The sequence below is a fragment of the Marmota monax genome, unplaced genomic scaffold (genome assembly GCF_021218885.2).
Source record: "Marmota monax isolate L192 unplaced genomic scaffold, Marmota_monax_Labrador192_F-V1.1 WCK01_AAM20220418_F8-fsc00347, whole genome shotgun sequence".
Lineage (NCBI taxonomy): Eukaryota > Metazoa > Chordata > Mammalia > Rodentia > Sciuridae > Marmota > Marmota monax.
Genome location: NW_026694678.1, coordinates 481,054 through 496,537, shown reverse-complemented (window position 1 = coordinate 496,537; position 15,484 = coordinate 481,054). Strand labels below are relative to the sequence as shown.

The following is a 15,484-nucleotide window of genomic DNA, read 5'->3' as shown; positions in this document are numbered from 1 at the left end:
ATGGGCTGGGGATGCGGCTCAAGCAGTAGCGCGCTTGCCTGGCATGCGTGCGGCCCGGGTTCGATCCTCAGCACCACATACAAACAAAGATGTTGTGTCCGCCGAAAACTAAAATGTAAATAAAATATTAAAAAAAAATAAAATAAAATAAAATGAAAATTAAATACTTGTTCATAATTTTCTTTAAAAACAAGCCAGTTTGCAAACAAGAAACTGATAAACCCAGTAAATGGGTTTGCAAACAAGAAACTGATAAACCCATTTGGCATCTGCCAAAAATGAAGAATATATGTAGCACGCTTAAGGTTATAAGCCAAAAATTTTTGTTGAGATGTTAGTCAAAGGGTATAAAAAGTTTCATTTAGGAGATTCCAGAGATCTGTTGCACAGCATGGTGACAACAGTCAATAAAAATGTAACGTATTTAAAAATTGTTAAGAGTGATCTTTAGATGTTCACCCTATAAAGATATATAAGGTGATGGACATATTGGCTTGATTTCATTGTTCTATAATATATACATATATCAAAACAGCACATTTCAACCCACAAACAGATATAATTATTATTTATTAATTAAAAATTAATTTTCTTCAAAAGAACATTTGTTGATGATAAGATTTCTTATGTTCTTTAGTTTATCTGTACTTCCTATTATGCATGTGTATTCATTTTGACTACAAAATTTTTTAAAATAAATAATGAACTGGAATGCTTAAACTTCTGTGGTGGTTCTCTAAGGTCGGCACTTGGCTTGACATCCGTACTCCTTTACAGTCTGCCCTTGCCTCTTCCTTTGTCTCAAATCTCCTAATCCTTGGTGTGGGCTGGAATTCACGAGTTTCTATGCTTTGACAGACCTTGGGGCTCCAGAAGAGTAAAAATGGCGTTTTATTAGTTTTGGGGTCTGCAGTTCCTAGCACAATTTCTGACACATAAGAGTCACTCAGGGAATAAACCTGGCTAACAAAGTGATATGAGAATCAGGCAATAAGAAAGACTCCAACGTGTTGGCTTACATGATGTGGAAAGAAGGCTAGCAACAAAAACAGAGAAGAGGGGAAGGAATGGTGGTGAAGACTTCATACAATGAGCAACTAGCACAGAAACTGAAGCCACACCCAACCACTAGTACCCAGGAGAAAGCAAGCAAGCAGAGGTATTCAGGGTAAGATAATTAGCAGCTAGAGACTTATCTTTTATGTAAGCAGCAGACTTAAGGAATGGGGAAATGACTTAAATCTAAAATGTTATTGTCCTCTAGTATACCATCTATAATTTAGAATTTCCTAATGATTTGAAATCTTTTAGTACCCTAGGATCAATATACAAGGTCACTTATTGCTACATAACCATAGATGAAGTCAGATAGTCACAAAATTTAATTCTCACCTCTTACCCCAGGTTATATGCTATTATTAATTTTTTTCCTTTCATTTTTCCCTTTTTTCTGTTTTCATTAGTGCATGATAGTTGTACATAATATTGGGGTTCATTTTGACATACTCATACAAGCATGGAATATGATTTGCTCCACTGCAGTTCCCAGTACTTCCCCCTTCCCTCCCCACCTCCCTCTCCCACCTTTTCCCTTAGAGATAATGTAGACTGTATTATGTCCTGAGTACAGCAACATAATTACATATCTAGATGGTGAATTCACAAAATTAGTACTTGAATAAAAAAGTATTTGAATAGGCAGGAGAAGGGAAGGAATGGTGGTGAAGACTTCATACAATGAGCAACTAGCACGGAAACTGAAGCCAATACTTGAATAAAAAAGTTCTCTCTCTTGGGCTGGGGATGTGGCTCAAGCAGTAGCGCGCTCGCCTGGCATGCGTGCGGCCTGGGTTCGATCCTCAGCACCACATACAAACAAAGATGTTGTGTCCGCCAAAAACTAAAAAATAAATATTAAAAAATTCTCTCTCACTCTCTCTCTCTTTAAAAAAAAAGTAAGCAAGGCATTATTTTGTTTAAAAAAAAAAGTTCTCTCAAATAGTCTTTGTTGGGAACAAGATCACCTTTAAAACTTTAATCCATTAACTTTGACTCTTCAGAAACACTAAAAAAAAAAAAAATCCTCAAGAAACTTTCATAAGAGCAGCAGCAGCAGCAGCTACCATGTACTGAGCGCTTTTTGGATGCCAGGAAAGTCCTGAGGCCTCAGGCCTACCATCAAACATCAAATTGTGTGATAACCTGTTCCCCATGCACAAGCTAGGCCTAGAAAGCACAAGGACCTTGTTCAATAAGTAACAAGCAGAGAACCTGGATCCAGAGCTGCAGGATTCCAAAGCCCACACTGTTACATACTAAGCCACACACAGGACCAAACCTACGACTACAGACACATTCAGCCAGTAAAGTTCAAGCTATTCCACCTAAGTACTATGGAATATAAAACAAGGGAATGAAGGGGTATGAAGTCAGACAGTTGAAAATATCTGGAAAGAGTAGGTGTGAGCTGGATCTCAGAGAAACTAATGATCTTCAAGGAGGTCAAAGTGCAAGGAAAGTAGTGCAGGCTGACTGAGCAAGTGTACAGGAATACAGTATTATGCAAAACACGGGTGCCACCCACCTCTGGTCGGCCTGTCCTATTTTAACTTTCTCTAACCACCTGCTGATCATTCTTCAAACAGGTGATCTCTTTACACTACTGCAGTGTGGCACAGGGCTGTGTCCTACACACAAATGGTTCTCACCTAACTTCTCAATGGACAAAGTACTCAGCACAAAATTCATCAAATAACCTGTGGGCACTTTCCTCTGCTCTGGGCAGTAATTCCTTTCTTTTTTGCGGTACTGGAGACTGAACCCAGGGCCATCCTATCACTGAGCTACATCCCAAGCTCTTTCCATTTTTTGAGACAGGGTCTTATTAGGTTGCCCAGGCTGGTCTTAAACTTGCGATCCTCTGCCTCGCTCTCCCAAGTCTCTGGTGTTACAGGTATGCACCAGTGCACGTAGCCAGTTATTCCCTCTTTGCTATTTTGTATGAAACGCCCCCCCCCATAAGTCAAAAGCAAACTACACTGTGTTATAATTATTTCTGTACAAAACTCATTCTGCCCGCAGCATGAGTCCTTCCTCTGACTTTCATGGTGCCTGGTACATACTGATTGCTCAATCGATACTTAAGTAAGGTTTACAGAATTGCCAATCCAATCTCCCAGTGAAGGCCTAAAGATGATTATCTCTGTCAAAGAAGCAGATGGCAGTGAGGAGCTGCGGGGCTGTTTTCTCTTGGTTGAGCACACTACGATTCACCGCCTGTCAGCTCATCTCTCCTCGATCATTTTCCTCATCTACACATAACTAACTGTCCCTTTCATTGTCCTCTGCACTTTCTGTAAACCTCAGCCCAGATGGCCCTCTGACCTTCCTAGCTCTGTTCTTACACCAGCAAGCCACAGGCTCCAGTCATTATCTGTCTCCTCCTCGCCACTGCTGCACTTCCTTAAAGTCTCAACATGGGAACTCTGCGCAAAGAACACATTTCCTCAGATACCTTCTGTTCTCCTCGTTAAACTCAGTAATGGCCTCGAGGTCAGAGCACTTATGAAGGCACTTCTGAGACACTTCTCTTTCAAAGTCAATGCCATGAAATCATGGGCACACTTATTTTTTCTGAGAAGGTTTAAAATTAACAATCCTGAAGATCAGGTTTCATATCCCTGATTATGCTTCTCTAACAGTCCACAAGCCAACTGCTGAATTCCACCTGAAATGAACTGGCAAAATAAAACCAAAAACTGTTTGAGGCTATGATTATGCTGCCAACTGACTGTTTTTCACTACATATTCTTTGTGGCTTTGGGTGCTTCTGAGGTTGGTGTATGACAAGTACATGCCTGCTCAATCACTCTTCCCTGCTCTAAATGCCCTCTCCCAAGTTCAAAAACCCAGAACTGGCTGCAGGAAACTACTCCAGGTAACTAAAAATAAATCACAAAGACCACAACTAGATGATTCTCTACTAGAATTCAGTGTACAAACTTCTCTCAAGCCAATTTCTTAAGTCTGTTTTAGTCCAGAATGCTAGAACACTAAAGTCTCAAAGTCTTTTACCCTTTGGGATCAAGAAGGTCTCGAACTTTTTCATTATAAATTTCCATGTAGGACACTTCTACTTTAAAACTCTGCTCCTCATTTTCCTCTTTCTGGGTTCGTTCAAAGAGTCCACTGCAGAGTCTTGGAATTAATCCAGGCTGGTCCACTGTGCCCATCATAGTGTAAGATTTTCCAGATCCTGCAAAAGGAAAATCAGAGTTACTACTGTCTCTGAGAAGTTTAAACACATAATAACCCTCTTTACTTTGCTCATGATAAACTGCCAGCACTTAGTAAAATGCCCAAAATACAGGAAGAAATGTATCCAAATATAATAAAAATTTTAAAAATACAGAAGCTTTCCCATTGCAAATGTTACAGTCAAAAGGAAACATGCTTTAGAAAGAAAAAAAAAAGCCTATTTTCCTCATCTTCACATTAAAAAAAAAATACCTAGAACAATTAAAAAACAGCGAGGACTGAAAAGTTTCCTCAAATAAACTGGGATAAGCCACATGATTAATACTATTATGCCTGCTCCCAGCCACAAATCATAGCACTAAAAATATAGGTTCTCCACATGGACCCCAGAACAAATTAACTTACTACCCTCTGATAATAGTGCATGAACCAAAGAAAAATCCTTTTCTAATACAAAAGTATTTTCTCTACTATAATAGAAATGCATGTTCATTAAAGAAAATTCAGAAAACACGGGAAAATAGAAAGGAAAAAAAAAATAAATCACTATAGTCTCATCATCCCCAAACAGTAATAACACTCAAGTGTAACTCCTTCCTCTTTTATAGTAGCAGTGATTTTGCAAACAAACTTTTTGTTTGCTTTGTTTTTGCAGTGCTGGGAATGGAATCCAGGGCCTCACACCTCCTAGGCAAGTGCTCCTCCAGCCCTGCACACAGGCTCTCCAACCATGCATGGGTACTGCTGCTGTCCACTTGAGACCCCATCCTTTCATAATATCTAAAACTAAGGTACCACTTCCTACATACCAGGTCTCTTTTAAAGTGTGCATATGGTGGGGCTGGGGTGGTGGCTCAGTAGCAGAGCGCTTGCCTCACACATGTGAGGCACTGGGTTCAATCTTCAGCACCACATAAAAATAAACAAAATAAAGATATTATGTCCATCTATAACTAAAAAAATTTTTAAAGTGTGTGTATGGTAATTAATTCATCACGACAACCCTACAATAAAGTTCTATCATTATCAACATTTTACAGATAAGGAAACTGTAGAGCCAAGAGTCCCAGTGGGCAGGCAGCAGGGGGAAAAATGGAGCTGGCACAGCCTGGCTTGGAGTCTCTGCTCTATGAACCATTCCACACACTTGGAAGAAGAGTTTCCAGTTGGACAATAATAATGACAAGTTATATGATATATCTTATAAAAGTAACTGGTTTACTTTAAGTAGATTTTGTTTCCTTGCACACAAAGGCAGAGAAGTCAAAAAGTTCCTTATCAATTATAACCATATTAACGTATTAACCAGTATGTTCTTTTTAGTATTTTCTCTATAATTATCCTTAGAGCCTACAATATATGGCTAGTAATATGTATAATAGTCATAATTCTGTAATTCATTGGAAACAAACTGGACCAGTGCCATGTGACAAGATTAGTAAAGGAAAAGGATACTAATCCTAATTTTATTATATGCATTTTTAAAAACTATATTTGATTTTAGCATCTATAGTACTTCCTAAAAAGAAAAACAACAAAAAATAAATCAACAGTATATTACTCAGTAAACATGGTTCTATTTTCTCTTCCATTGAAAGAAATTTGCTCATGTGATCTCAATAGTATTTAACATTACCTGTCTGTCCATAGGCAAAGATGCATGCATTGTAGCCATCAAAAGCATTCTGAAGGATATTTTCTCCAAGGCACTTGAAAACATCATCTTGACCTGAGACAGGGCGAGAAGTGGTGTTTTAAGCCAAATCAAAACACAAACAAAAATCTCAAAATACACCATCAGCTTATTTATCTCCAAACATGAGCTTTAAACTTGATAAATGCTTCCAAAGGCTTATGCCTGTCAAGTTATTTGTAGTTAGCACATGAGGGGAAATTAGTATAGCATTTCCTATAATACATACTTGAATTAAAAAGGAAAAAACACCAAGGAGCCCCCTCAGTGCAAAGAGCCAATGAGCCACTTATTTTACAATCAATGATCAGGAATACCTGCAATTTATATCCAGGACCTAGGAATACCTGTATTAACTATGTAGTACTCAGTCAGAGCTTTTATACAATGGGTTAGGGAATTCAGAAAAATTCCATGTGCCGTTCTCCTCTCTTTTTCCTCAATGATAATTTCTAATTATAGGATCTACAGTTCACAACAATTAGAACAAGAAGGAAGACCCTGGAAATTTTCTTCAGCTTTCAATTATAGACTTAAGTAATATATTGAGTCAAGTTCTCTACCACAGGCCAAAAGAGATGTGCCAATAATCAAATATGAACCTTACAAGCCATCCACCTCACTGAGTCTCAAATATAAGAGGGAGAACTGGATGCTGCTGTTGGGCAAAGGCATTCCATGATTCCATTACGCCCACTTCCTAGTTCATCTGCCAGTTAATTATCCTAGCTTGAATTTGAGGTGATCCTAAAGTTGTCATTGGGCCGGAAGACCAAACATACTTCAACTTTTAAAACGTCCATAGTAGAAACAAATAAAATGTGATGTTCAACATTTAAAAGGGAAACGAAGTATGGCAGTGCATGCTGTGGCCCCAGTTACCCAGGAGACTGAGACTGGAGGATCACTTGAACCCAGGAGTTCAAAGCCAATTTATAAAACAAAAAAGACTGTCCCAAAAAAGTAAAATATAAATTAAAAGATACTGCTTGGAAACAGGGGACAGAGCAGTTAGGAATACATGGAATTTTTTTTTAATTTTATTGATTTTATTTTTTTAAATACACGACAGCAGAATGCGTTACAATTCTTATTACACATAGAGTACAATTTTTCATATCTTTGTATATAGAGTATGTTCACACCAGTTCATGCCTTTATACATGTACTTTGTTTTTTTTGCATTTGCATTATAATTCTTATTACACAGATATACCAAAATTTTTCATATCTGTTTATATATAAAGTATGTTGACACCAAATGCAAGTCTTCATACATGTACTTTGGATAATGATGTCCATCACATTCCCCTGCCCTTGCTAATCCCCTGCCTCCTCCCTTTGCTTCCCACCCCTCAGCCCTATCTAGAATTCATCTATTCCTCCCTACCCGACTATGAGTCAGTCTCATTATATTAGAGAAAACATTTGGCATTGTTTTTTTTGGGATTGGCTAACTTCACTTAGCATTATCTTCTCCAATGCCATCCATTTACCTGCAAATGCCATGATTTTATTCTCTTTTAATGCTGAATAAAATTCCATTGTGTATATATGCCACATTTTTTTTTATCCATTCATCCCTGAAGGGCATCTAGGATGGCTCCACAGTTTAGCTATTGTGAATTGTACTGCTATAAACATTGATGTGACTGAAGAATACAAGGAATTTTTAAAAGGCTATCACTGTAGCCTTCATCTTGTGGCAAATGATGAGATAGTAATTTAGGAGAGTGATAAAATAGACTTTCAGGTCAAAAATAAAATGTGGAGGAATGTGGCACATTCCTCTCCACTACAGAGAGAAAACAGGCTCCAAAGGTGCCGTGATTTACTGAACGTCACAGGGGTGCAGAGGAGCAGACCCTGGATGCTGGTCACCAGCGTGCTTCTTTCCTCCCACCAGCAGCCTCTCTAGACAACATCACTGACATCTCAGGGATACATCTACTGTGTGTTCCTGGTCCCACATGAGACCTGGGGACATACGTGAGTCAACCTCCACTGGATACCATCATCTCAAACCAAGGACAGCAGACGGTAAATCTCTCAATTTTCCAATAAACATACAACCTCTCATAGCAAATACTGGAAGAAGCTGTCTGTTTACTTCTTCATAATGAGATTAGAGATTTTTGTTTTCTTCTTATGCTTTTATAAGTTTTCCTTATTTGTACTTTTATAATGAGAGAAAAGGAATATTTTTTAAGATAATAGTTTTAAAGTCACACACAATTACACTACAATAGTATCTGGAGAATGTACTGAAACCCCTTTTCTGCATCAGCAGTAGTGGACACGATGCTGTATTCTGTTACCTGCATACTTTTCTCGGACAGATTCATCCATGGACCAGAAACAATGATCATAAGCAAACACCTGTTGAAAAGTGAACATAATGTGTGTATTAAGACCAAAACTTTGACACTATGATGTTACAATAATGTCCTAATTTCAATGGAATTGCTCACTGTTTTTATACAACAAAAACAACTTACTATTACACAACAGGATTAGTTATTTATATACAGTCTTACAATGACAACTACACACCCACGGGTCATCTAGCTCCATATTTCACATGGAAAACAATTCACAATGTTAAATGAAAAAAACAAGTTTACAGAACAATATGCATAACATGATGGCTATCATACAAATATGTATGGTTACAAATATAAAGTTTACTTCTTCATAATGAGATTAGTGATTTTTGTTTTCTTCTTATGCTTTTATAAGTTTTCCTGATTTGTATTTTTATGAGAGAAAATAAAGATTTTTTTAAGATAATAAAATTTAAAGATGCTCACATAGCAAGTACAAAATAGTTATACAATAGAAGATTGTTTAAATAAATTATAATGCACCCATGTTCAATATTACATAGATTTAAAGGTACAGAAGGGTTATTTACAAGAAAGTGATCATATTACTGAAAAAGTTATGGACATCTGGAATATTATTTCATATTTGTATAAAAACCTTTATGCATAAAGAGTAGGAATAATACATATTAAAATGCTATTTGGTTTGATAAAATAATTTCCATTTTGATATTTTGCCTTATCATTGCTTTCTAAAACATACACATAGTTCTTTTACAAGTTTTGTTTCACTAATTTTGTCTTTCATTTTTTGGATTTCTAATGGTTTTATGTCCATTCATTTGTGTTTCATAACCTAGCCTGTTTAAGGATTTTAAGATTCGCCTTGGTTCACCTCTCAAACTCCTCCGTTTGGAGTGCTGCTGTGAGTCCCCGGAGTGGCCTTTCTCCTGTGCCTCTACCTGTTAGTTTCAGGTGTGCCCTCACTGGGAGTGTCTGTTACAGTTTACATGCTGCTGTCTTTTTCCTCTACTAAAGGTCCCTTCCCGTGGCCAGTTCATGTCACCATTTCTGCTATGGAAGCTCAGACTTCGGTCCTCCCAAGACCAGATGTCTCCACTCCCTCCTATCAACATGGGCATTGGCTCAATGTTGATGGCCGGCACTTTCTCAGCTTTTTTAAGCCTTCAATCACAGAGGAGCCTCTCCCAAATCAGTATTTGCACAGTGAACTTGACTCCGTCCTCCACCACACGTCAGTGCCCCACTGATTGGCAAGCACTGACTTCAGTCAGGTGAGGGCCTGTGTGATTCCAAAGCCCAGAACACTGCCTTGGCTCCAGCTTACTGCTAGTTCTTGAAATTACATGTGCTGTTTGTGAGTCTGATGACACAATTCTAATATTTTTAAATATTTTATCTGTTCCTGCTACACATTTTAGAGTTGGCAGGAACAGACTTTCTGTGTAACCTCACAAGGCTATGTGGACCAGATACCTAAAAGTCAAATTTTTTAAGAAAAGAAGTTAGATTAATACTAAAAATTGAGTATGCCTGCCAATATCCTGCCCCACTACAACCTAAAATCAACTCAAAATAAACAGGGAGGGAATGGGGGAAAGGGCCCAAAGGGAGAAAAATGAGAAAAGGAGTCCAAGGTTTGGAAAGCCAGACCGATGCTTGTGCCTGGATCAGAAATGGGGAGCGGGGAAAATGCCATGAGACTGTCAGGGTGAGGGTGGGGATGAGGCCACCAGGAAACCAGGTTCAAAAAGAAAATGCAACAGAGGGAGATGCCACCAAAGACATGGGCAGTTCTGCGAAGACCCAGGGGTCCAAACAAAATGGTAGGAGAGATAGTAGCATCACTCAAGAGAGTGACAGATTAAACACCACTGAACAAGCAGGGATCAGAACACCCAGGTCTTTGCGCGATAGCAGGCAGGTGAGGCGTGTGCCTACTAGGTGGGCAGAGGTGGCTGGGGATTCCAGAGAGGCAGAGCGAAGAAACATGGCTGACAAACCCCAAGAAGAGGCAGGAAAGTTGGTGCCTGGAAGATCCCCACCTGGCCTCAGTGTCACGGCACCTGTTGCCAACTCTGCCCTTTTCCTAAGGCTAAGCAGATGTCCTTCTCGTGGTTGTATCTATGTTAGCTATCCTGAAACAGAAGAGGAGCAAGAGGAAGACAGTCCCAAGGGACTGTGCATCAAAAGGTCCAGTGGGGGCTGCCTGTCAAACTCCATTTGTCATCCACAATGAGAATCATCACAGAGGTACGATTAAATACAGTGTGATGCTCAAATTAACTTTCTTCTGTTCTTGCTTTCAACTCTCATCCCTTGCAATTTTAATTCTGTTATTGCAAGCTTAGCTCTCTCTTCAGAAGTCCCATGTACATTTACCAGGGCTCAGATCCTCCAGGGCACTCCCCTCTGAACCCATCATTATTGGGTGTCTCCCTTACTTTTTGATTACAGATTTCTTGTTTTATTTTTATTTTTATTTTTTTTCTCTTTTTAGTTATACATGACAGTTGAATGTACTTTGACATATTATACATACATGGAGTATAACTTCTCATTCTTGTGGTTAGAGATTTCTTTAACCACTTCATTTCTTACTCCCAATTCCAATAGAGAAGCCACCACTAAGGTCCCCACAGCAATACCTGAGACCGTGTGCAGGCCCTGTTCAAAGCAAACAAGGACAAAGGAGGCAAGCTGTAGCTGCCAGTAGACTGGCTCAAAAGTCCCTACCTCGCACCACCAGGCTAGCCTAGGGTCGCCCCTGACCTGCCAGGGACAGGCTCCACACCACCCAGGTAGGCCTGAGCTTCAGGAAGTATCCAACTCTAGACACACTATGCTTTTCATGAACAGACAGACCTAAATAAAGTTTAACTTATAAAGTAGACACAGAAGAGATGAACAGTGATTAATAATAAAATAAAACTACTATGACAATATATTGCAATCAAAGTTATATGAATGGGGTGTCTCTGTTTCTCTTCTCTCTAAACATCTACTTCAATCTGCCAGAGTTTGCCTGGGGTAACTGAAATCACAGAAAGAAAAACTGCATACCAGTGGGGACTACTGTTATGGAAGGGCCACAGCTCGCACAAAGTTGGGGACCAATAAGCACCAAGTTCTTATTTATTAACAACACTAAACAATCCTTTTAAATTTTAGTAATTTTGTAATTATGGCTATCTTCCATAAAACAGACAAGTCCTTCTCTTTCTAAACAAACATTATTCTTTAAAATTAAAAATTTTTTTTTCAATTAATAGAGAAGAAATAAACATTCTCAGTAATAAGTTCAAATAACACTGAAACATAAAGTAAAAAATAAAGGTCTCCCCATTTGCCAAGTATACCTCCTCTAGAAATAAATGCTGTGTTGACAATGTGGGTTTTTTTAGCCCACACATTTTCATAAACACTGAGACACAGATGAATTAAATAAAATATGGACAGTTTTTAAATAGTCATGAAACGTATTCCTCACATTTACTACAATCTCCAGTCTCTGCTCCAACAAAAAATAAAACAAAAATAACTCAGCACCCTCTACATAGGAAAGATGAGTAGGGCTTTACAAGCATACAACCAGGGCCAGGTTCAACTATTTATTTAAGTCATCTGGAGTTTCAAACAACATGTCTATACATATTTTAGCAACCATAACAGAATGGAATTAGAGTTCAACCACAGGCTCTAAAACAACAACAAATCCCAAGAATGTAGATCAGACTGAATTTCCTGGAAGTTTCAAGTAACTTCAGAGGATGGTCAACTTAAAAACATAGTACTTGTGCCACCTCAGCACATCTCTAAGTCCCCTGGATGACATGAAACACACATACACACACAGCAAGAGTGCCTTAGAATCCAAGCTAAGATCCAGGATCTGAGCCGTGCCCTTGAGGAAGCTGGGGACCCGGGGGTTTCTGCTGGCCTGGCAATGCCTTCCCAGCTGGTTTAGATGCCAGGGGGATGAGTTGGCTCAGCACTGCATGACCAAGGTTTGGAACTATCCATTCTCGCCAATCTGTGACACACAAGGAACCTGTGTGGCAGCTATGATGAGACTGGGTGGCTGTCAGGGTTCAAACACCTTTCACAACCCCCACCACCGCCACACACCAATAAGGCTTCAGGCTGTGAGAGGCCCGTGGCCTGTACTGCTTCTATAAACCGAAAAGGCCCATGTTTTCAGTTTGAGAAGAAAACCTGCAGTATTTCAAGACTATCCCCATAAGCATCACACAATGAGCCAAATGTCTTACCTTTGGCTGGCTCCTAGTTCCCCAAAGAAACACCACCGTTGACATGGAAAAAAAAAAAAGGGAGAAGTGTTTAAAAAAAATTAGCTTACAAAACTTTTTTTGGAAGGTAAAATAATAACAAACATGATATAAATTTGCAATAAGAAAACAAAATATTACCTTTGAAACCAAACAATAACGTGAAGGTAAATGAGTGTCAATTAGCTATTTAGGAGGGATGCTAATTCGGAAGATTAGCTTGGGGAAGAAAGACTATCTCAACACCGGATAATTCAAAAGCACTCATCTTTTGCATTTCTGCTTATCCTGTTGTGTATTTCTTTTTAAAACTTCATTATTTTCTCTACTTTGGCAAAGCACAAGTTTACTCTCTCAACTTTCAGGTCCTTCTACAAAAAATGAGTTCTGTTCTGGCTAAGGAAAGAAGGTTAAAGGTTACTAATTTCTTGCCTGTGAGTTACTTTTGCGGAATTCCACACTACTTACTCCTTTTTAGTCCTAGACAGTTCTACTCTCCCTTCTCTCCCTCCCTCTGAAACTGCCCCTGGCTTACATCTCCCCAAGGTACAGTGTGTAAATCCAATAAATTAGGAGACAGTTTCAAACTGAGAAAACTTGTGAGAAAGGAGAGAGAACTTCCATGGACTCCTCACCCAAATTTGCCTCCTGCTGAGGCTGCGAGGACACCACTCATCCTTCCCCTCCCTCCAAAGAGATAAAAACACACATGCACACGTTTTATTTCTGAACCACTTGACAGGAAGTTGCAGACATGACCTTCAGCCCTAAACACTTCAGTGTGCGATTCCTAAAAGCAATGGCCACTTACTTAATCCTAGCCCAATACTCAAATCTTTAGACAATTTAGGAATAAAGCAAAGTATTTTTGATACTAGAGTATGATAGGAATAGTAATAATTTGTCCTATGCAGAGGATCAAAACTTTGAAACCTGAAAGCAAACTGCACATGCTTAAATGTCTCCTTCCAACAGTCTGCACACCTCCTTGTCCCTCTGTCTCATAAGATTTCCTTCCAAAATTATTTGTACCCATGATTCCGGTAAGAACACTAAAACATCACACAGCAAGACTAGCAAACAAAAGTGACATGCGTTTGACAGATCTGGGAGTGATATCCAATGTGGCTGACATATAAAAGAAAATAATTTCTCTGGAAAGAGATACAGAGAAGCTTCCTGACAAAAAGAGTTATGAAATATGAGTAGAGGTTACTGACACGTTCTATCATCTCTGTACACATCTTATAAGCAAAGCAGTTCCTCTTCCACTGTAGGCAGCCTAAAACCCAGCCGCAGGTAAGAAGAGAGCCCCAGATCTGGAACACCAGGGTGGGCCTGCGCGTGCTGACTCACAGATTCATTCAGTCCTCAGGACTGGGCAAGGTGTCACTGTGAGTCCAGTGTTACAGTTGACAAACTTTAGGCCCAGCACACTAATGAGCAGCCATGGATCTGGTGCAAAACAAGGTCTCTGACGCCCAAGTCCATGGTCTTACCCTGCCCACACTGGTCAAGACAACCTGGACTTGAGAACCTGAGTCACACATTAACAACTGCTCCTGCTATCAGAAACATTTCTCAGCATATTAATTTCCTTCATTTTAATTATTACCCAATACAAGGCTGTCACTTGGTACTGGTGCCAGTGTGCATTTGCTACTCACTATAGTGTATGAAAACGCCACACTGACTTTTCTGAGAACTAAAGAAGATATTTAGTATATTTCAAGCTTAAATCAAACATTTTAATATTTTAAAAAATAGCTCTCCCTAAAATACAAGAGACAACTACGGAATTCAACAATATGAGACACACTGCAAAAAATCAATGGGACTAACCTGAATTCAGGACAGCATAACACGTAAATTAATTACAGAGCTAAGTTTCCAAGTAGGATTCTGGTAGCTACAACAGTAAAGCTCAAATAACCCAGAAAGCCATGGGACACCCAAAGATGTAATTACAGCTCTGTGTACAAATAAATAAGTAAATTAATCAATTAAACAAAACCTTTCAAAGTGTAGTTGCAATTCGATACTGCCATGCCTCACTGATCCCAGGATCCCATATTTAGAAACCTCAGCTATCCTGATCACTGTGGAGATTCAGGAAGCAAAGAAAACCAGCTCCTGACCAAATAAAAGAGATGTCACAAACTGTGAGCGCCCCAGCCTTCATCGCTCAGCTGAGCCCAATTACTTTTGTTATTGCTTAACTTCATTTTGAAATATTTCAGATTAAAAGTTCCAAAAATAGTGCAAAGAATTCCTGCACACCCTTTACCAAGGCACCCCAAATGTCATGTCTTCTATCATCAGTTACAATGACTGAAATGTGGAAGATAACCATTAACACCCCGTTTATCCAAGCCTTGCCAACTACCTGCATTAATATCCTTTTTTCTTTTTATATATAAATTTTATTGAGTTTTTTTTTCCTGGTCCAAGATTACCCACTGCATGCAGTTGCCATTCTCCTCCAGTCAGGGTTATGGACACTTGAAGGTACCAGACACTTGTTTTATAGATTATTCACTCAGTGTCATAGACTGGGTTTGTCTAGTGCTTCCTTGGGACTAAATTCAGGCTGTGCACCTTGGCAAGCACAATACAAGTAACTGTACGGCCAGCACAGTGCTCCCTATGAAGCAGCAAATGACACCCATGTCTCATTACTGACCAGGTTAATTCCCCTCACTTAGTCAGGGCTGTGACTATCAGGTCTCCCCCTGGTAACACAACCATTTTCTCCCTTTGTAATTTATACACATCTTGTAGGAAAAGACTTTAAGACTGTGTAACTAAACACCAGTATCTCACCAGATTTTCACCTGTAACTTTTAACATCCACTTAGGATTTGTACCTGCAACGGCAACTATCCCTGATGATACCTGCC

At 39.2% G+C, this 15,484-nt stretch overlaps 1 protein-coding gene across 3 annotated transcripts in view; it reads right to left on the bottom strand.

Moving 5' to 3' along the window:
• The window catches only part of Kif13b (kinesin family member 13B), a 159,423-nt gene that overhangs the window by 96,450 nt on the left and 47,489 nt on the right, over positions 1–15,484 (bottom strand). For 2 of the 3 annotated variants that reach the window (XM_046423328.2, XM_046423329.2), the window contains exons 3-6: positions 12,567–12,579; positions 8,269–8,329; positions 5,894–5,986; positions 4,075–4,255 (exon numbers count right to left, since the gene is read on the bottom strand). In XM_046423328.2, coding sequence (XP_046279284.1) covers positions 4,075–4,255; positions 5,894–5,986; positions 8,269–8,329; positions 12,567–12,579 — 348 coding nt within the window. The remainder of the gene's footprint in view (positions 1–4,074; positions 4,256–5,893; positions 5,987–8,268; positions 8,330–12,566; positions 12,580–15,484) is intronic. The other variant, XM_058572348.1, reaches the window with a different exon arrangement.